The following is a 22,382-nucleotide window of genomic DNA, read 5'->3' on the forward strand; positions in this document are numbered from 1 at the left end:
ACAGTATGTAACACTTGTATATCAGGGTGTATAGTGAGTCAAGAGTTAGCTTTATTAAGAATTAAATTACAGTAGTTCCACAGAAAACACCAGGAACTCCCTACCTTCATTTCTCATCAAAATGACCCGTATTTCTACACTTTAATTTCTGTTTCAACTATTAAGCCAGAGCATGCTTCCCCTGATTGTTTGGATTGTATATAGAGGTCAATACTCTTTTGATCGAGAGCACCATGGCAACAAGAGCCAGTATCGGCTGCTAATAATTTGCCTCAAGTATCAACACCTTCTGGCTACTCAAATTTCATGCATGTTGAATTGAAGGTCAACATTTAAGGGCCATGAGGACCTGATCCAAATGCTCACAGTATTGGCAAAACCTTTGGAAGAAATGTGGAATTCATTTAATCGCCCAAGGACACTTTGATTTGTTGGCTGGAAGAGCCGGGGGTCGAACCGCCCATTAGTGTACGTACGAGCTGCTTTAACTTATTGAACTTAACATGAAATACACTTTTTCAGTTTGAGAAATAATATGTAAGGTCACCTTTTTACACAAACATCATCAATTGATCCCGGTCTCGATCTATAAAGTTAATTGCAGCAGAGGTTAGTTTCCTTTTTCCGGAGAAAAATCAATTTAAAACATTTTGGGGGGAAGGGTTCAACCTTAAACGCAGTGTTAAGGTGCTCTTTAAAAACATTTTGTACAACTTAGGGTGTGGTGTGTTACGGTTTTGTATTTATGTTTTCATTTTCCACCTTTTGTTTTGAAATGTTTTCCTCCTTGTGTCTTCTCTGTTCCTTCTTCCTGTGTTTGCCTTCCTGTCATTAGTTCCCCTGGTGTGTCTGATTGTCTGATTGTGTTCACCTGTTGCCCTTGTGTTTCTGCCTCTCTTACCCCAGCTGTGTCTTGTCTTGTGATTACCCCTCCCTGTATTTAGTCTTGTCTCTTCCTGTGTTCCCCTGTCGGTTCATTGTTGGTTTTTCCTGTCTTCCTCCATGTCAGTCACGGTTGTCTCTCCTGTCTCCCTCCATGTGGGTCACGGTCAGTTTTTGTACAACCCATTTGTTTCATGCCTTGTTTTGATCAGCTTTTAAAATAAAGCTCGCTTTTTGTTACGAGACCTGTTACCTTTTTGATAGTCTGCATTTGGGTCCTACCCTTCCACGCCATCCTAACAGAATGAACCGACCAGCTTTGGACTCAGCAGACTCGGATCGTTTTGCTCTACAAGCAGAATGTCTTGGGTACTCTCTGGAGTACATTTTTTATACTTGGAATGGCGCCTCTTCTAGACGTGGTAGAGAGGCTGCGTTGAAGGAGGCACGTCAGGAGGTTGCTCGCCAGCCCTGGCTTAGGAGCATGTTGCCTGAGTGGCTACAACTTTTCACAAGTAGTCCTGAGGACTTGTCCGAAGCCTCTAACCCTTTCCTGGGGTATGACCAGGCCTGGGGAGGCCCACAGATCCTCCAAAGAATCTCTAGGAGACTCAAGACCAAGATTCCAGCCCGTGCTCCAGTGGTTCCAGCTCCATTCTCTGGCCCTTTTTTGGGATCCCGCCTGGCGTTTGGAGGTCCACGGAGCCTCCAGGGGGCCTCGGAGAAACGCAAGGTCGGGAGGCCGGCTCGTGGTCCAGTACCGGCCCACACAGCCATGGATCCGTGCACCAGTACCGGCCCACACAGCCATGCTTCCGTGCTCCATTACCTGGCTCACACAGCAAGGGTCCAGGCTTCTGTTCCGTGCCCAGCAGCCATAGTCACTGCTCCAGAACCGGACCTTACAGTCATGTTTCCGTGTTCCAGTGCCGGTCCACACAGTCATGGTACCGTGCTCCAGTACCATCCCACACAGCCATGGTTCCGTGTTCCGGTTCCGTGCCCAGCAGCCATGGTGCCTGCTCTAGTACCGGCCCACACAGCCATGGTTCCGGCTCCAGAACCGGCCCATACAGCCATGGTTCCAGCCCCAGTTCTGGCCCCAGCAGCCATGGTTCCGGCCCCAGTTCTGGCCCCAGCGGCCATGGTTCCGGCCCCAGCAGCCATGGTTCCGGCCCCTGTTCCGGTCCCAGCAGCCATGGTCCCGACTTCAGTTTCGGCTCCAGTACTGGCTCCCCGGCCGACGCCAGCCCCCCGTGTCCTGTCGGTGGTCCGGCCGACTCCAGCACCTCGTGTCCTGTCGGTGGTCCGGCCGACTCCAGCACCTCGTGTCCTGTCGGTGGTCCGGCCGACTCCAGCACCCCGTCTCCTGTCGGTGGTCCGGCCGACTCCAGCACCCCGTGTCCTGTCGGTGGTCCGGCCGACTCCAGCACCTCGTGTCCTGTCGGTGGTCCGGCCGACTCCAGCACCTCGTGTCCTGTCGGTGGTCCGGCCGACTCCAGCACCTCGTGTCCTGTCGGTGGTCCGGCCGACTCCGGCCCCCCGTGTTTTGTCAGTGGTTCGGCCCACTCCAGCCCCTCGTGTTCTGTCGGTGGTCCGGCCGACTCCAGCACCCCGTGTCCTGTTGGCTCTATGGCCGACGCCTACCCCATGTCCTGTGATGTTGGAGGTCCCGCCGACTACTCTTCTGCCGGGGGTCCTGCCAACCCTATGTCCTGTGCTGTTGGAGGTCCCGCCGACTACTCTCCTGCCGGGGGTCTTGCCAACTCCATGTCCTGTCCCATTGGGGGTCCCGCCGACTACTCTTCTGCCGGGGGTCTTGCCAATCCTATGTCCTGTCCCGTTGGGGGTCCCGCCGACTACTCTTCTGCCGGGGGTCCTGCCAACCCTATGTCCTGTGCTGTTGGAGGTCCCACCGACTACTCTCCTGCCGGGAGTCTTGCCAACTCCATGTCCTGTCCCATTGGGGGTCCCGCCGACTACTCTTCTGCCGGGGGTCTTGCCAATCCTATGTCCTGTCCCGTTGGGGGTCCCGCCGACTACTCTTCTGCCGGGGGTCCTGCCAACCCTATGTCCTGTGCCGTTGGAGGTCCCGCCGACTACTCTTCTGCCGGGGGTCCTGCCAACCCTATGTCCTGTGCCGTTGGAGGTCCCGCCGACTACTCTTCTGCCGGGGGTCTTGCCAATCCTATGTCCTGTCCCGTTGGGGGTCCCGCCGACTACTCTTCTGCCGGGGGTCCTGCCAACCCTATGTCCTGTGCTGTTGGAGGTCCCACCGACTACTCTCCTGCCGGGAGTCTTGCCAACTCCATGTCCTGTCCCATTGGGGGTCCCGCCGACTACTGCTCCGCCAGGTTTCCTGCCAACACCAGATCCTGTCCTGTTGGGGGTCCCGCCGACACCTGCTCCACCAGATTTCCTGCCTACACCATGTCCTGTCCTGTTGGGGGTCCCGCCGACACCTGTCCCGCCGGGGGTCCTGCCAGCTCCATGTTCTGTTCTGTTGGGGGTCCCGCCGACACCTGTCCCGCCGGGGGTCCTGCCAACTCTGTGTCCTGTCCTGTTGGAGGTCCCGCCGACACCTGTTCCACCGGGGGTCCTGCCAACTCTGTGTCCTGTTCCGTTGGAGGTCCAGTCGACACCAGCCCTTGCTCCATCCGGGGTCCCATTGACACCAGTCCATGTCATGTCCAGGATCCCGTCTACGCCTGTTCCGTCGGCTCCGGTTCCTGTCTGGCCGACAACGGGTCCTGCCCGGCCTCCGGAGCTGTCCCGTCAGCGCCTTCCTGCCCGTCCTCCGGAGTTGTCCCGTCAGCACCTTCCTGCCCGGCCTCCGGAGCTGTCCCGTCGACGCCTTCTTGTTCGCCCTCGAGCCCGGCCCCCTGAGTGCCGGGGCCTTCGCCCTCGAGCTCGGCCCCCTGATTTCCCCAGCCGTGGCCTTCGCCCTCGAGCCCGGCCTCCTGACGCTTTCAGCCGCTGCCTTTGCTCTCATGCCCGGCCCCCTGAGTTCGCCCGCTGTGGTCTTCGCCCTTTTTTTAACTCTGCCTTGCCCCCGGGCCGTCCGCCCGAGACCCCCTCCTTGATCTCTGCCTTGCCCCCGGGCCGTCCGCCCGAGACCCCTTCCGGGTCCTCCGCTGTGCCCCTGGGCTGTCAGCCCAAACCCGTCCTCCAGACCCCCTCCACCCACCCTGCTGGAATTTTTTGGACTTTTGGGGGTTTTCTTGGGACGTCTGGAATCCGTCCCTTGAGGGGGGGGTTCTGTTACGGTTTTGTATTTATGTTTTCATTTTCCACCTTTTGTTTTGAAATGTTTTCCTCCTTGTGTCTTCTCTGTTCCTTCTTCCTGTGTTTGCCTTCCTGTCATTAGTTCCCCTGGTGTGTCTGATTGTCTGATTGTGTTCACCTGTTGCCCTTGTGTTTCTGCCTCTCTTACCCCAGCTGTGTCTTGTCTTGTGATTACCCCTCCCTGTATTTAGTCTTGTCTCTTCCTGTGTTCCCCTGTCGGTTCATTGTTGGTTTTTCCTGTCTTCCTCCATGTCAGTCACGGTTGTCTCTCCTGTCTCCCTCCATGTGGGTCACGGTCAGTTTTTTGTACAACCCATTTGTTTCATGCCTTGTTTTGATCAGCTTTTAAAATAAAGCTCGCTTTTTGTTACGAGACCTGTTACCTTTTTGATAGTCTGCATTTGGGTCCTACCCTTCCACGCCATCCTAACATGGTGCAGTATATTTTAGATCAACATATTGCTTTAAATGACTTTAAGTAAGTTGCCAGTGTGTGTTTATCATTTGTCTTCCAGGTTTGGCATCCATTGTGGTGGTTCCAGATGTTTGGAGCTTCCTCCCAGCTTGTGAACACAATGAGAGAAACTGAATGGACCATTTTAATTGGGTTTGTGTCGCCAGCAAAGGATGTTAGGTCCAAGTTTGACTTCCTGTCAGCTGCTAGCGAAGTGCTGCAACCAGGATCCATCTTGAATGCTAATGACGAGAAATCAGTTTTGAGTGTGGCACTTCAAGAAGGCTAGGCAGACTAAAGTCACCAATGCTAACATGCTAGCTTGACTGTTATCAGTACTACTAATAGCCTTGTTGTTTACATTCATGATGATACGGTTAGGTTTTCATGTGGATGAAAAATGTTGTAACACGTTCTCATTCCTGTACACTTGGCTCGACTTCATTACTCACTGCGTTTCCTAAATGTTAAACTGAGGTATTCCATTGTGCTTGCTCTAAGGTTAGCACTGTGAATATAAAAATAACAATTGTTATCTTTAGGTAAGACAATTCTTGATTAGGTTTAGTAAAAATATTGTTGTTTAGGATTAAATGCATACCTTAATGGGTGACCAACAGCAAAAACCCCACAGATCTTTAAAAAAAAAGTATGAACCTTAAGTAGCCTATAGACTTACAGTATGTAACTTAAAACTACTTAACATTGACTCGGGAAATGAACGGTGGTCTTCTGGGTTTGTTGGACCCATCAGTCTAACTCGGCGTCTTCTGTCCGCAGACTAAGTCTCTCTTTATATGACCGAACTTTACTTTAGTTTGAAGCCTGCTTCTCTGCAAGAAATGTAACTGCTTATATCTTGCTGATGATGATTGATATCTGGCTTTCTGTGGGTAAAAGGACAGCACTTAGGAGTTGGTTTGGGCAGAGGCTGTCATTACGTCGGGTCAGCAAATGTGTTTTGCAGCCTTTAACTTCCAATAAATCTCAGAGTCTGTCTGACATCAGTCTGAAGCTCTCCTGTGTACTCCTTGTGTTCCGGTTCTTTGCTCAGATAGTTTCATCACGGGGATTACTTTAAGACATTGTTAAAGCCCGATTTCTGTCTATTGTGGACTTGTCCTCGAGCAGTAGTCTGGCAGTGTGCATTTATGAGACTGGCTTTGTAAGGAGGCAAAAGGAGTAGCTGTTATTTTCAAAATCTACCTGGTTTCTCCAAAGTTGCCTACCCCATCTTTGAATGCAGGAAATTAAAAACATTTTGGTTTGATGAGTTAACAATCTAAATATGTATTACCGCTTGTCTGCCCTTGGGTCCACCATCACCGATGGGTAAGTAATTCCTTTCTTGTAACGCGTTTGCACCTGTCAGCCACCGTACAATCTGATCTGATTTATGCCACGTTCTGAGCATCTGAACCGTCAGAAAAGAGACACAAGAGATTCAGAAACAGCAAGGCAGTGTTCACCCAAGACAAATGAACCACATGCGTTGTAGCACCAGAACTAAATAATGAAAAACACAACAGTAGCAGTCAGGGAAATACAAAGAGAGGCAAAGAAGGAAAACTAAGTGAAGATATAAGGCTATGTCTAAGCCTGTATGCATTCCCATTTCTCTTTTGAATAATAACAGTTTCATTCTCGGAGTGAAAAATGGGAGAAGGCTTTGGTAAGTGGAGAAACTTTTAAATCCGTGGTTGCGTGCTGGCGGAGGGGGAATAAATTACTCTGTCAGAGTCAAACTACGGAGACGCAGCTACGCTTGTTATAGTGGAGTGTTGGAAATGCCTCCAACCCTCAGTCATTACCCATCATTTTTCAGGTTCTAGTGCCAACTCCAGCACATAATTGGGTCTGCGCTTCCTCTGTGACCATCAACATTCATTTGGATGTAAATATGAGGGCAACTGATGTAGGAAAAGTACATGATATTAATAGATGAGGCTCAGACGACTTTTTCAACTGATATTGCGTAGAGAGTTAAAAGAGAGACTGAAATTGTAAGGTGTATGACATATGTGGAAAATATACACATTTAAAAACACAATCCCAAACAACAATTTAGGCTATTGAGCAAATACAAATGACCCCAGTGTATATCTATACTGATATCATTTATCATTTATTATAAATAATTATATATTATATATAAACTAGGATAGTAAACAAATAAATATACTCAAAACCTGTTAAATTGAAACATGTAAAAATATATTGACACCTGGTGGCTCATAGCACCACAGTATACCCTATTTGGTTTAAAGATAACATAAGATATAAAGAAATAATGTACATAGAATGATAATGTTTGTTATTATTAAAATAATTATAATACAATTATAGTTGTTTAACACATGTGCATCCATTATGTGTGCCCTTTTGGCTGCACTAGTCAAATACCCTAATTTTATGAAAAGATAACAATCTCTGGTACATATAAATTACATGTTTTGGTGATTTGCCTCATTACTTTAGTATGGACCGAAAAGTGTAAACATACCTTTCGGAGTTTTGAGTTCCCATTCCATTTCTGCCTAAAAATCCTGTCTTTTAAAGTGTATATATTACAAATATGATAAAAGGTATTGATGGAATATCTGCGTTATTGTATGCTCTGCCTCCATGTTGATATATATTCTAAATTTGGTGACATTCTGATGGCTTTTTCCACAAATACATGCAATAAGGCATACACAAAGCCTTTAGAGGAGCCTACATTTTCACTGTTTTCAGTTAAAACAGCAATCCATTTCTCTACAACCATCCATTTAAAAAATAAGAGATATGAGAGCAATACAAAATGGATGTGCTTTGTTCTACTTCAAATATGGTTATATCGACTTTTAGACGCCTCAGTTCCTCTCCTGTATTTAAATAGGCATCAGACAACGTCATTTTTCCATTTGTCTGTCAGTCCAACATGTTTACTGATCTGTTTTCTGTTTGTTTGTTTGTCTGGCATTCCTGTTATTATGAATTTAGCTGCATCCAATTATTGCATCTGGGTCAGACATCAACTCCCTCACACTGAGTTCTTGAATATGAAACAGCAGTTGAACTTTACGAGAGGTAAAACTGATGTTCCCAAGGCCGCCAACAAAGGCTGGAGGACGCAGGGGAAATGTATACCGTCTGCTCTCAGATCTGATTTAAGCTCAGTGTTTCATCACATTCTTACTCCATTTCTTCTCAGTGTGTTCTCTAAAGAACTACAATGTTTTACAGATAATAAAATAGACATCAAGGACAAAATCGCAATGTGGTTTTCAATTCACAAAAGTTGCAAAAAAACCTTCAGTCGTGTGTGATTTTGCTGAGGGCGTTTTTCTACCATCGAAGAACATCTAAGAAATCCTGTTTCATAAAGAAAGTGCGAGAGTAAGATTTTGTATGCCTTTAAAGTCCGGGGAAAAATACAGATTGATGACAAATGGGCTGGGATAGTTAGGAAGGAGAAGAGAGAGATCTTAAGTGTAGAAAATTGAAAAAAGAAGATGGTGAAATGTGCCAAAAAACGGAAATGAGAATGATATGGTGAGAAGACATTTATTGGAGCATGTCTAGAACTGCTTTACTGTGATTAAAGCAGATGTGGTCCGATAAGCTAGTATAGTTCCTCGATAGAAGAAAATATATCGTAGATAAACAAAAGAAATGAAGGACTCAAAGACAATGGGTTAGAGCGTAATAAAGACACAACGAGACGGGTGGAGTTAATTGATTACTCCTCCCAAATCCCGACATTCAGACATGGATCGTTGTCGAAGCAACAATTCAATGGCAGTGCAGACAGAGTTGTAATTCTGCCCCATCCACTCCCAGCTAATCAGCCTCTGCCAGCCCCCCATCCATCAGGCTGTCGGGTGTGTGCGTGTGCGTGTGCGTGTGCGTGTGCGTGTGCGTGTGCGCGTGTGTGTGGTGTGGCGGGTCGAATACACACTAACTAACTGGGAAGACAGATTTCAAAGAGCCGACATGAGAAGTTGTCCGTGCACATGCGTGAGGAGTTATCTAGCTTTGATTTATTAGCAGCACAGCAGAACGGGAGTATCAGAAGACAGGAAGTTCATTAGCACTCCACTCGCTCTTGTGAGGTGGGAAACAGTAGGACTGCGGTCGAATAGTCCAAATTAAAGACGTGCTGTGGGTTTTGTATAACTGCTATTCCTTGGAAAACGTTATGAGGTTAAGGAAAGGTGTGAAGGACAAATCATGATGCCTTCATTTCTTGTATTTTGTATTGATTTGCATCAGTGTTGCTGTGTGTGTGGTGTTTAGTCATGGCATTATTCACCGTGCATGCTAATTAACATGTTTGTTTGCCATTAATCCGCTAACGGCTGGTCGATTTGTGCGAAGAGAGATTGATTTGTCACGAGAATTTATACAATACAGAAATAACAAGCTCCATGAAATGTTATTAATTATGTTCCATTTACTATAATTATGTGTGCTGTCTGATTTTTCAAAGCCATGATGATTTGTGCTGTTTTCAAAGATTGACCGAAATTGCTAACAGCATTTCATACAGTTTTTACTGTGAGTAGCCAACTAAATACTCTTTTTTTGGGATATACAATCACTTTAATATACAGTAACAGTGGTCAAGCTACATTAGAGCCAATTTTCGTACTTTATATTGAATGCTGAATAGGATTAAATGAGGCTTAAATATTCTGACAAAACTAATTTTGTGATGCAGGTGAAATATCTAGTCCAAATAATAATGACACATTTTTGACTCACTTTGCATAACATGTTTGTACATTACTGCCAAAGTTTTCACACTTTTTGAAGTTCGATTACCATGTGACATGTGATTTGTATAAGTTTACATGAGGAATAGACATTTAAGAGTTATTTAAATCCAAGACGGGCTCTAATGGGTTTGATTTCCATATGTTAAAGTTGGGGTAGGTCATTTTGGAGAAACCAGCTCGAGTGCGCTAGAATTTGAAAATACACAGCCGGAAAAAATCTGCCACTTCCTTATAGAGCCCCTCCTCCAACACACACGAACGCGCACATGACCAATGAGGGCACGAGATAAGTTTGTGCACAGATGGAAGGCTGACAGGCAGGTAGGCCATCCAGTTATTTTAGCCGGGCCGGCTAAAATGATTGGTCGTGCTTTTTACAGTACTACGGCTTCCACAGGTGACATTTTTTTATGGATTTTTTGTCAAAGCACTTAAGATATTCATTGCTATCGGGATGTTAAGAGCATTCCATGGAATATAACAAAAAGAGCCGGTTTCTCAAACTTACCGACCCCACCTTTAAGTCATGAACAAAGTAATAAAAGTATCAAAGCGATCCCTCTGTCTGTCCTTTCTCTGTTTGTTCCTAATGATCATTATTCCATGTACTTTCATGGCTTGTGTTCCTCCATTTGCTGGCTAAGTACAAAATGAGTCTAATTTTCTCTGCAAATTTGCATCAACATACAAAGGTCTAGATGTGATCATGAGAGGCAACTTTGAAAACATCAAAGTTAAATTCTGCTTTGATCGCTGACTGTAAATCCAATTTCCTACAAATGACGCTTCCAGCTTAAAGCCAGCTAAGCTATGCTAAGCCTTTTTCCCAAAATCATCCAAGTGACAGTTTGTATTATGGTGAAAACAGTTTTTATTTTCATCCGATGCAATGAAAGAGGATTGCATTTAAATGAGAAGAAGTGAAAATATGAAATAAATATGAGCTGTAATTAGAGTCGGCCTACGTTTGAAGATATCATGTCCCAGTATTTGTATGTACTGTAGGTGTGTGTTTGTGCTGTGTATTCACTTTCTCTTCACAAGATGCCTTCCTATTTCTGTTTGTAGGTGCTTTATACGGTGGCCGACAGGTGCAAACGAGCTACAACGGCCCAAAACATTTCCAATAGGACAAACCAGTTTAAGAAACGATGCAAATATAAAAACACAAACGTGCCATAACACATGCAAGTGAAACAACATCTTCACCCTCTTGACAACACGTGAAGCATTTAGAAAACATTCACCAAGTTGACGAAACATGTGCAGTGTTTACTAAAAGCACTGCATAAAGAAAACAGTCATTGTTGGCATGGTTAGTATTTTTCATAATTGTAAGTGTTTTGTCAGTATATTTGAAATGACTAGGTTAGCTACGTTAGCTAGCTAGCTTACAGCAGATCGGCAATAATATCAGATATCATGGGATCGCAATGTTAAAATAAGACAATACAATTTTCAGTTTTTGCAGCATGTTTTTATTTGCAGTCGTTCGTCTATGAAGCGCTTTGAGTGAACACTGCGCATTGTCAAGTTGGTAAGGATGTGTCTTAATTTGCATGTGTGTTTTGGCACATTGGTGTTTATTATATTTGCATCGTTTCTGCATGTGTAACGTATTTCACCTAATGGACATGTCTTGGGCCGGTGAGGCACATTTGCACCTGTCGGCCTCCGTACATTCATGCTGAAATATTTAGTGACGTCTAAACTTTTTACAGAGCTTTCAACAGTACCATATTTGTTTCTTCAGTTTTTCTGTAATGCACACGTACTATGTGTCTGCCCATATGTATGTAGAATACTTATGTGTCCATGCATTATTTAACCCCTGGTCAGGTGTGTTACGAGTGGAGGTATTTTGGGTTAGAGCTCTGTGACGAACACTGAAAGCACCTTAGGGTTTTTTGAGGAAGGCATCTCTTATTTATTTGTGCAAGGCCAGCCAACTTAGTAATTGTCATTCTTTTCTTTTTTTTAACCACAACCTCAGAGGAAACATTTTTTTTATTAAAAGAAACAGGGGAAAAAACGATGAGGTATATAAGGACAAACTTAAAGTTATTGGAGCAGAACGGTGAAGAGGCTTGAAAGTGCTTTTAAGTTGTGCAGGCAGATTCCAACTCCCATAAAAGAAACTCACACACACCCAAAGATACACACAAACACACACATAAACAAACATGCATCCATAAACACACATACACCTTTCCAGCATAAGCTTCACAACCACTCACATGCTAGGACATCAACACACACACCCACACACACCCACACACACACACACACACACACACACACACACACACACACACACACACACACACACACACACACACACACACACACACACCTATGTTTACGGACCGGTGCAGTAATATTGGTAAAATTACTTTTGGGGCTTAGCAGAAAGTGACTGGATTTTTTTTCCTCTTCCTGATCTCTTGGTGGACTCGACGAGGCAAAATAGGGACGGAAGAAGAGCTGACACACACACACACACACACACACACACACACACACACACACACACACACACACACACACCTTATTTCCCCCCCACTATCTGTATGTATGTCTGCCTGTTTCCCGCTCTTACCCCATCATAAGGGAATATGAGAAGTTCTCACCTCTGTCAAGAAATCCAGTGAAGCTGAAAGGGACACAGAGCATCGAACAGCATAGGAACTAATGCACATTTAAACATGGCCAACACCATAGAAAAACACACAGAGTGTAATATGTGTTGCATGTGCGCGTTTGATACCCACTAGTGTACTCTGACCTGAATCATATCAGCAAGTTTTAGTTTCAAACAAGGCAAATTTATGTTTGGAACCACATGGCCATGAAATCTGCTGTGAAACATACTGCATGTCAGCAAAACTGCTTTGTGGGAGGAAAATCTAATTATTCCTTCAATTCCCTACAATTAGCAATCACTGAGACGTGGCTAAAAATACTGGGGAGGTTTCTCGGGTTAAGAAAGAATCGCAGGCAAACCCCAGAGTCTACTGGGAGGTAATTTCCGTTCGACTTAATATCGAGCAGCTGGGGAAAATTGCTAAAAAACGTCCATTTCAGCTCGATGGGAGGAAATTCAAGCTGCTCAGGTAATAATTACCGTCTCTAGATGTCCTCTGGCAATAATAATGCCATCTGCAGAGGGCTGTTAACTTCTAATAGATATTGTCAATTCCACCCAGGTGAGAGATTGGCAACATAAGGCGAACATAACCCAAATTATTATGGAATCTGGAGTTTTGGAAAAGACGTTAATGACCCCTTCAATATAATTTATATTTCATAAATCACACAGCAAAGTAAGAAAAGCAAATAGTATGTTTTTCCACTTCAAGAAACAGTAATGCGAACATTGACTATGTTCTCACACAGATATACAAATACTTATATAAAAGGTTTTAGGAATACCAGAGCTGAATTTTACAAGGACACACCGCACACCACCACAGCATAAACAAGTCTACAAGCAACTGAGAGTATCACGAGGAAGATAAAGACAGCTTCACCTTGAGATGAAAACCAAGGCTGGGGTAATTAGTTACAAATGGATGGGTTGATGTGATGCTCGCACTCTCTTGTGTGCGTCTGCGTGTGTGTTGATGAATAACACAAGTCAGTCTTAAGTTGTGAAGGGAACGCAATGAAGGACACGAAACACAGAGCTAAATCGACCCGAGGGGACACGTTGTCAGTCGGGTGTGCGTTAAGAAAGAGTGTGTTTGTGCTCCTTGTAATGCTGCTGTTTTTGAACGTGTCTCTGGTTTATTTTAAAGAGACATATAATGCTCATATTTGTATTTAGTGTCTCTACTGTGACATGTCTCCATGCTTTAATGTCCAAAAAGCTCTTTGTTTTTCTCATACTGCCTGTGCTGCAGCACCTCTTTTCACCCTCTGTCTGAAACCAGAGCCCAGTCTGCTCTGATTGGTTAGCTGGCCGGCACTGTTGTGATTGGTCAACTGCTTAGTGATGTCCCGCCCCTTAGCCTATGACGTTCAAGCGCTAGCCAATAGAAGCCTGAGTGTTACATAGTACATTACTAAAAACCAATATAATACACTAAAGGAAAGAGAAAACCCCAAAAAGCATAATAGGGCCTCTTTTAAAGACTGTAAGTGTTATGATGACCTTATACATATGGCCTTTTTCTGAGCGCCAGCAATAGATTTTAATGAGAACGGAGCGCATGACCTCAAATGGCCGCCTGGAGAAAAAAACGCTGCACCCAGTGTCTTTTTTTTAATTGCTCCGCCTTTTTTGTGCGGTCACTTCAAGCAGTTAGCGTTGACACTGTTTCAACTTTTCAGAAAAGCGTAGTACTTGGAGGACAAGCTTGTTTTTGACAGATGGAAACCTATCAAAAATAAATAAAGACCAACAAGTTAATATGTGCATGAGCAGATTGGCCGGGGGACACTGACTGTTGCTATTGGCTGAGTGTTTGACCTCTATCTCCGTACATCCTCCAGTTGGTGATCATAGTGAATAAACAATGTCAAAAAAAAAAAGTATATTAGCACAAACAGATAATTAAAAATCCAAGGGGGCGAAGCTAGTCTGTCAAACCAAACTGGTGATATGCTGTGGAGATATGGTTGTCATAGAAACAAATAAAGCACTGGGAGCATTTTTTGCTGGCAGGAGAATCAAGCGAGACACAGCCGCTATGTTGGCCCTCAGAGAAGTGCGTGTTCATTAAAATCACAGCCATTTCTGTTTAATACGACTGAGAAAACTTAAAAACAATCCGTCATTGTGTCTCTCCAATAACAACCTTATCAAATATCATTATATTTATAAAGTGTGTTGTAATGTAGTATAATCAAATGTATTAAACATGATTATTATGTTGTTAGAATAGTGCTGCAACTGTATAGAAGAATTCCCTTCAGTATCCTCATGAATAATAATACCAACTATAATGCAAGCTAAGTGATTTTTCTAACCACAGTGAGACTTCATTATAAACATACACGTGTGTATTATGCGTCACAATGCCTTTCAATTAAAGTGGGATTCTTCCTGTGTGAATGAAACAACTTAAGCCCTGAAAATGACAAGTGCCCGATTCCATTGTGGAGGGCAAGAGTGGACTGAAAGAGAACTAAAGAGGCAAAGCTAAGCAAAAAAAAAAAAAAAGGCGGGAGATTAGTTTAGAGCCAGAGAACTAATTAAATGAATCTGGAGATAAACGTTTAATTATTTTCTCTCTGCCTCTTTTTTCTCCTGCTCATTTTCCTCCCTACTAAATTACCGCCTTGCAGAGTTTTGTAGAGCGGGCCAGTGTCACACACACACTTCCTCTCTCACTGACAAAAAGTCCCCTTCTCCCACACACCCACACACACACCCACACACACACACACACCCACACCCACACACACACACACACACACCCACACCCCACACCCACACACACACACCACACACACACACACACACACACACACACACACTATCCCCCCCTTTGTCTGCCTGAATGTAGATGTGCTGCTTTTTAATCCCACCTGGATCCCGTAGGGGTTGGGTGAGGAAGGGTACTGGAAGGAGAAAGGGCCGTGACTTGATTTCAAAAGATTCCTTCCGGTAAGTGCGCTCGGCCACCTCTCGTTTTATAGTACAGTGATCCATATGCTCTTTACTCGGCTCCATATAGGAGGCTGGAGTCTCTCGGTGCGAAAACACCCCGCACCATATGCTGGGATTTACACGCAGGGTGGCACGGGGAGCAGAAGACACGAGATGGAGCAACTGAACAAGAAAATTAAACATCACCGGGTCGGATTTTGCTATCGGAGAGAAGGTAGAAATATCCCAAGGGGAATCAATGCAGTCAAACAGATTCTGATACAGTGTTTTTGATCTGACTCTACTTCCAGCATGACCTTCTCTTCAGCATATCTCTCCCATGTTGGCCTTAACATTATTTGTCCATTACCCTTTATCACCGCTCTACGTCGGATCGTTGTGTGCAAAAGGGAAATCGTTGCATTATGCACCAGGTTTGCGCACAGCTCTTAATGATGAGTAAACATGTTTGGCCCATGCTCACTGAGCTGTGTCTGTTACTAGTTCTGCATGAATGGAAAGCCATGGCTGGGGGTGACCGCACACAGGCTGAGCACGCTGTAACAGTCACGGCGAATACATCTCCGGATGTGTGCTGAGCAAACTGCAAACATGGGCTGAAAAGAGATGCAAAACAGACACGCAAGATTATGAAAAGACACTAAATTACCATATAGGGCAAAGGCACGCGAAAGACTACATAGATACGATACGATATACTTTATTGTCCCCGTAAGGAAATTTGTTCTGGACTCCGTCCTGCAGTGCATACATGTACATATACAAACATAGTGGACATTAAGAGACATACACATATCATCAGTCATACACCGTTTGAACAAACACAATACACAGACGCACATACTGACAATGGCGACCTATTGCACAACCCTCATGGCCAACATTTAAAAAGTACATTTCATTACATTTGACTACATTTCATGTGAATGTTAAGAAGCTTAATGGACATAGGTAGGAATGAGTGCTTATAGCGGTTCAGCCTGCTCCTGGGAACCCTGAATCTTCTACCAGAAGGTAGGAGCTGGAATTCTGGGGTGGAGTATGTGGGTGGGATCAGACACCATTTTTTTTGCCTGTCTGATAATCGACTGCTCACAAGAGACTCACAAAAAGAGAAAGAAAAGACACAGAAACGGGCAAAACAACCAAAAAGGTACAAAGGAAAAGACATCAAAGTTACACGAATCAGAGACACCATAGGAAAAAATGAAAAATGTCAGCTGAGGTGCCAAAAAGAAGTGACGCAAAAAGGCTGAAAAGGCAAAAGAATTACACGAAGCAGCTGCAAATCAGAGGAAATGAAAAAGATGGCCGCTGATATACCAAAAAGACTCAAAGTGACAGCCAAGAAAGGCAACAAATCAGACACACCATGACTAGGAAAAGCAAATAAATGCCAGTCAAAAAGTCTAAGAAGTGACGCAAAACGACCAAAAAGACATAACAGACGTTCAGAGTGAAATTGCAACGACGACTTCCTGTGCCGATACAGAAAGTGTTGTTATTTCTCCCGAAAAGCCTTTCCCTTTCAAACAAAAAGATTCTGCTGAGCGTTGCTTGGCTGCAAAATTGTGCAGAATCTTCTACATAACTCCTCCTGGGAGTGGAGCAAACAGCAGCTGTGGAGCAGCAAACACAAGTAGGACACGTTCCGTTTCAAAGACTGTAAATATTAAACTTTCTAGGCGTGCGGAGTGAGAAAAGACACGGGACAAGTGCAGCGAGAAATGACTTAAATCAGTCCTGTAACTCAGCACATACACCCTGTAACCCCCGACTCACGCTGACAAGACTTCAGCTCCTGTTCTTAAAGTTCCCGCTGATTAATATGCATGCGCACACCCCGGCTCGCACACACACACACACACATTATCAAGAATCATCAGCGAGCGATTACACACCAATTAATATGGATGTTTGGTATCAGTATGCAGAGTGGCTTGTAAGCTGCGATCATTACACTGCAATCACAACATAATCACCAAGAAATTCCCTGTGGCTCCGTGTGTGTGTCCACCTGTACCACTATATACGTTACAGTGTGTGTGCGTGTGCGTGTGCGTGTGTGTGTGTGTGTGTGTGTGTGTGTGTGTGTGTGTGTGTGTGTGTGTGTGTGTGTGTGTGTGTGTATGTTCCCACTTCCTTGTCCCATTCTTCTTCTATTCTCTGTCTCTACCCATTTATTTCCTCCACTCTATAGCTTGATTCATAACTGTAACACACACACACCTACACACACACACATAAACTGAACTCTCCCCCTTGGTCACTTTTTCCTCTCCCCTCCCCTCCTTCCTTCCACATCCTTTCATCTTCTTCGTTCTGTTCGCATCTGCAGAGCCGCAGAGTAAACAACTAACACGGCATGTCACACACACACACACACACACACACACACACACACACACACACACACACACACACACACACACACACACACACACACACACACACACACACACACACACACACACACACACACACACACACAATCACAGAGGGCAAGATAGTGCAATATCTACTGACTCCCAGGACACAGTTACATTGCTGAGGACTGCTTTACCCTTTACAGTCACACACACACACACACACACACACACACACACACACACACACGCCCAGGCGCACACACTGATCTGACACCACAGTAAACATCTATGTGCTGACTGCCACAGCCGCGGGCCAGCCAAAATAACACACACACACACAAACACAGGGGTAGACAGCAGAGTACGCAGAGCTGTCATCCTCACATCAGCACACGAACTATCCCGGAAAAAGGGACGGAGGGTTAAAGGATGAACGCAGATGGAAAGAAACATGGAAGATCTCAACGGGTACTTTCTCAAATATAGCGTCAGTTTGTAAATATTTGTCACCCAACTTGATAGATGCATCAAACATTTGAGACATAAACAGGAAACCGGCTGCATTTTGATCTGTCAACATCACTTGAGGGATTCCTTAACTGATTTGAGGCAGCGTTCACCCAAACACGATGCTCCGGGACTGCAGGGAACGCACTTTAAAGACAGACAGACATCAAAACAGACCATCTCTGTGTGTTTTCCCTCCGTTCTGTATAACTGACTCATTTGCTCTATTCAAATCTTCTCCCATCACTCTTGCCTGATGAGAGGATGTCAACACTTTGCTGAGATACTGGTTGCTTCATCCTTTAACGTAACTCACCATGACAATCATTTTTTTAAATCCCTTTTCATTATGATGATCAGGTCCACACAATCATTGATAATAGATGTCCATATTGCCTTTCAGCCTTGTGTTAATCACAATCATAACACACACAAATTGACTATAGTTCTGTGCACAATACAGAGACGTGTAAGGAATGAATGGACTTTAAAACATCCTATAAAATAAAATAAGAACTAAAATGCAAAAGAACAAGCTTGTTGAGGTGTACCTCGATAATACTCCTCTACAAGGTGGGTGCACATTCATTCACAAAACATCCATCTTTCCAAAGAAACATTTTCTGATAGTTAAAGGTGGGGTAGGTCATTTTGGAGAAACCGGCTCGAGTGCGCTAGATTTTGAAAATACACAGCCGGAACAAATCTGCCACTTCCTTACAGAGCCCCTCCTCCAACACACACGAACGCGCACATGACCAATGAGGGCACGAGATAAGTTTGTGCACAGATGGAAGGCTGACAGGCAGGTAGGCCATCCAGTTTTTTTAGCCGGGCCGGCTAAAATGATTGGTCGTACTTTTTACAGTACTACGGCTTCCACAGATGATATTTTTTAATGGATTTTTTGTCAAAGCACTTAAGATATTCAATGCTATCGGGATGTTAAGAGCATTCCATGGAATATAACAAAAAGTGTATCTCGAGCCGGTTTCTCAAACTTACCTACCCCACCTTTAAACTCCCAAATATGAAGACCAAAATATAAACCTAATGTCCATCTGGAAAGCTAATTACTAACCTCATAACAGAAAGAAATAAGAAGTCCAATTGTATACAAGTCTACGAGAAAAAGACCCTACTTCTCAAACACACACACACACGCTTTACACATATTCCTAATGAGTTTATGGTCAGTTCTTCTTTAGAACATTTCGTAAATGATGCTTCAATTTAAAGTTTACAAATGATATAGCAGTCATGAATGGTAGGTGGCTGCTATGGGGTTGTCTCTCTTTCACAGTGTTTTCAGTGCATGGAGGTTACGGTAATTGTAACTTTTTGGTCACCTTAAGATGTCTCGTTCATGCGGTTGTATTTAAGTAAACGCTCTTGTTTCACTTCTGTTTCCAAAAAAACAAGCTCTCAAGGCTTTAAAACGGCAGTCCACAAACAAATGGTGACAACATATAATACTTATATGCAGTCTAAGGGCACAATACACATGGCAGCAAACATTTTTCACTTTATGTGTGTACAATAGCCTGTAGCATTGTTAAAAAAGGAAGTGTAGAAGAGACACTTGACCATTGGATGCTTCCTCTGTAAGTCTCTGTCAGCACTCACTCGCTACAGCCTGTAATCTACAGCCTGCAATTTACCCCAAGTGTGGATTTTCCCTCGAGTTTCCCGAAAGATGTGAACGACAGGTCTGCTCCCTGTCCTTTTATATTTCTCTAGAAAGCCTGATCCTATATCATATCCTGAAGTGCACTATGCACGGCATATCATAGTGGTTATATCCTAACAGGCGGAAAAGAAGTGGCAAAGCCTTCACTTACTTTTCACACCACCACTAAGTACAAACCTAAGTAACTTCAAAACTTCATTTGTTACATTGACATTGGAAATCTAAATCAACATTCAAATGCAGAGCAGCAGCATTATTCGTATTAAAGGTCACCCATTATGCAAAATCCACTTTTCCATGTCTTTTCTACATCAACATGTGTCCCCTCTGTGGAAAGAGATTCTGAAAGTTTCAGGAACAAAGATTCTCTCACTTTTGTCCTGATCCATTTCTATAAAAACCTGTCTGAAAATGAGCTGATCAGATTTTGGCCACATTATGATGTCATAACGATGTTTTGGCTTGTGTAACCATTAGCCAATCACCAACCAAGGTAACCCCCCCAGACAGAGAATCAGCACTTTTGAAACAGGGCTGAAACAGAGGGGATTATGGGATGCTACAATGATTTGTTTGGTATTTCAGCCAATCAGAGACATGTTTTGTATATATCTGAGACCTATAATATATTAATGAAAAACAGTATAATAGGGGACCTTTAAACCTAGTAACTCTTCAGATATGAGGATAAGGCAACACTTTTTTAGAGAACCGCTGGTCTACACATCATCGTCCAAACAGTGAGAGCTCCTACCGGTTTCTCTGGAGATCTGCACGAAGGCCTCCACGCCGCTCTCTCCGTAGTTTCCCTCCGATGCTAGCGTGGAGACGTAGTTCCACTGCATCGCCGTGACGATGTCCATCATGGCCTGGGCCTGGTAGGAGTCTGGCGGTACGACGCGCGAGAAGAAGTCGTAGCGGGTGTTATCGCTCAGTTCTGGGGCCGTGGAGGCGTAGCTGACCTGGGGGATCTGGGAAGAGAGAGAAAAAACATTGTTGGATGAGTAGATATACTTACTGATTACCTCCAATCAGAGCAGACTGGGCTCTGGTTTCAGACAGAGGGTGAACATAGCTGCTGCAGCCTAGGCAGTATGAGACCTTTGATACTAAAATGTCTTAATATATCCTAAGGTATCAACTGGGGAAGCTCCATGGTGATATCTACCAGTTATCATTTTGAGATACTTGTACTTTGCTTCTTTGTACTTCTACCCCACTTCGGAGGTCAATCGTGTACTTTTACTCCACTACATGTATTTAATACATATTTGGATTAATAATGTGAAATATAATCAAGTGTTAAATCAGACTTTAGTTCCACCTGGAGTAAATTCACAAGCTACCCTGCAGTATACAAAGTCATTCAAACTAGCTGCACCTTTACCAGCTTTGAGAACACTTTCATGATCAATCATTATAAAACATATCATATATTATTCTGAAATGGACCAATCTGCACAATCACTACTTTTACTGTCGCTACTTTCACTATATTTTTATGGTAATACCTTTGTACTTTGACGAGAGTAACATTTTGAATGCAGGACGCTTACTTGTAACAGAGTATTCTTACACTCTGGTACTTCTCCCACCTCTGCCTCCACTGCATTTTACTGGCATGTATTTAGAAGAGAGTTATAAATGCCATTCTTTGCGACTCACTGCGATAAATCATGTCCATACATTTCATGAGAGGTTGTCATTATAAGTGTTAAAATTCAACTGCAGCACAGTATCTTTGGCTCAGGTGTGTGACAGAAGCAAACAAACAAATTGAGTACGGAGCAGAATAGCTAAAGTGGGGAATATTTAGGAAGCAGAATGTGGAATGAGATAACAAAAAGGAGAAACAGGTGATGCAACGCGTCGTCATTTTTCAACGGCGGTGTCATGGCCGACAGATTAACAGTTGAGAGAAGACGCTTTCGACAGGGGGAGACAGACAGTGAAGATACAGCAGGGACAAGAAAGGAGGACAGATAGACAAAAAGCACAACAGGCTGATGGCAGGATGGATAGACAGGGGTTGACAGAGTGACAAGACACACACACACACACACACACACACACACACAGGTATCGCCAGTGATAGGTAGAGTAACAGGTGGAAGGTGTTAGATGGCTGACAGGCAGATTGATTTCCCTCCTACAGAGGAGGACAGCAAGGGAAGACCTGTACTTGCCAACACACACACAGACACACACACACACACACACACAAGTGCACACACACACGCACAAAGATGTTGGACAGATGTCTCATTGGCATTCATTGGAAGGAACTGCCAATCTAAAGCCAAACATACGGTGTCTCAGCTGTCTGTCGTACACACATAAAAAAAGTGCACCAACTGAGACCACCAATGCAAAACTTGCTGATACTGCATGAAGAGATTGAAGATGGACAGTGTGTGTGTGTGACTGGAATGTTTCTAAAGCCCATCACTCACTGTCGGTATTCCCTCCGAGCGTCATCTGAAGTCCCTGCCTCTGCACACGCCTCAGACATTTGGAAAGGTCAACAATCTATGCTGAGTTTTGCAGAATCTTCTAAAATATGCTTCTTCTTCAATCAATCAATCAAAATACTTTATTAATACCTGGGGAAATTAGGTTTCGTGACAGTTGCACCATATTAGAATAACCTTAATATATATTTAAATAAAGGAAGTACAATTGTGCGATAAACGTCCTTGTCAGGGACACAAAGTATTTTCCTTTGATAGTCCAGAAGCTATAGGAATCGTTGGAAACAACTCAAGCTCATGATGAAGACATGATGAAGACTCAGGCTCATGATGAAGACATGATGAAG

General features: G+C 44.0%; 1 protein-coding gene across 2 annotated transcripts in view; it reads right to left on the minus strand.

Moving 5' to 3' along the window:
- Positions 1–20,524, minus strand: part of grm8a (glutamate receptor, metabotropic 8a) — a 168,964-nt gene extending 148,440 nt beyond the window's left edge. For both annotated transcript variants that reach the window (XM_034131553.1, XM_034131554.1), the window contains exon 1: positions 20,319–20,524. In XM_034131553.1, the coding sequence (XP_033987444.1) occupies positions 20,319–20,430 (112 nt within the window). In that variant the 5' untranslated portion in view covers positions 20,431–20,524. The remainder of the gene's footprint in view (positions 1–20,318) is intronic.
- Between the last annotated feature and the right edge of the window lie 1,858 nt (positions 20,525–22,382).

This window comes from Trematomus bernacchii, unplaced genomic scaffold (genome assembly GCF_902827165.1).
Source record: "Trematomus bernacchii unplaced genomic scaffold, fTreBer1.1, whole genome shotgun sequence".
Classification (NCBI taxonomy): Eukaryota; Metazoa; Chordata; class Actinopteri; order Perciformes; family Nototheniidae; genus Trematomus; species Trematomus bernacchii.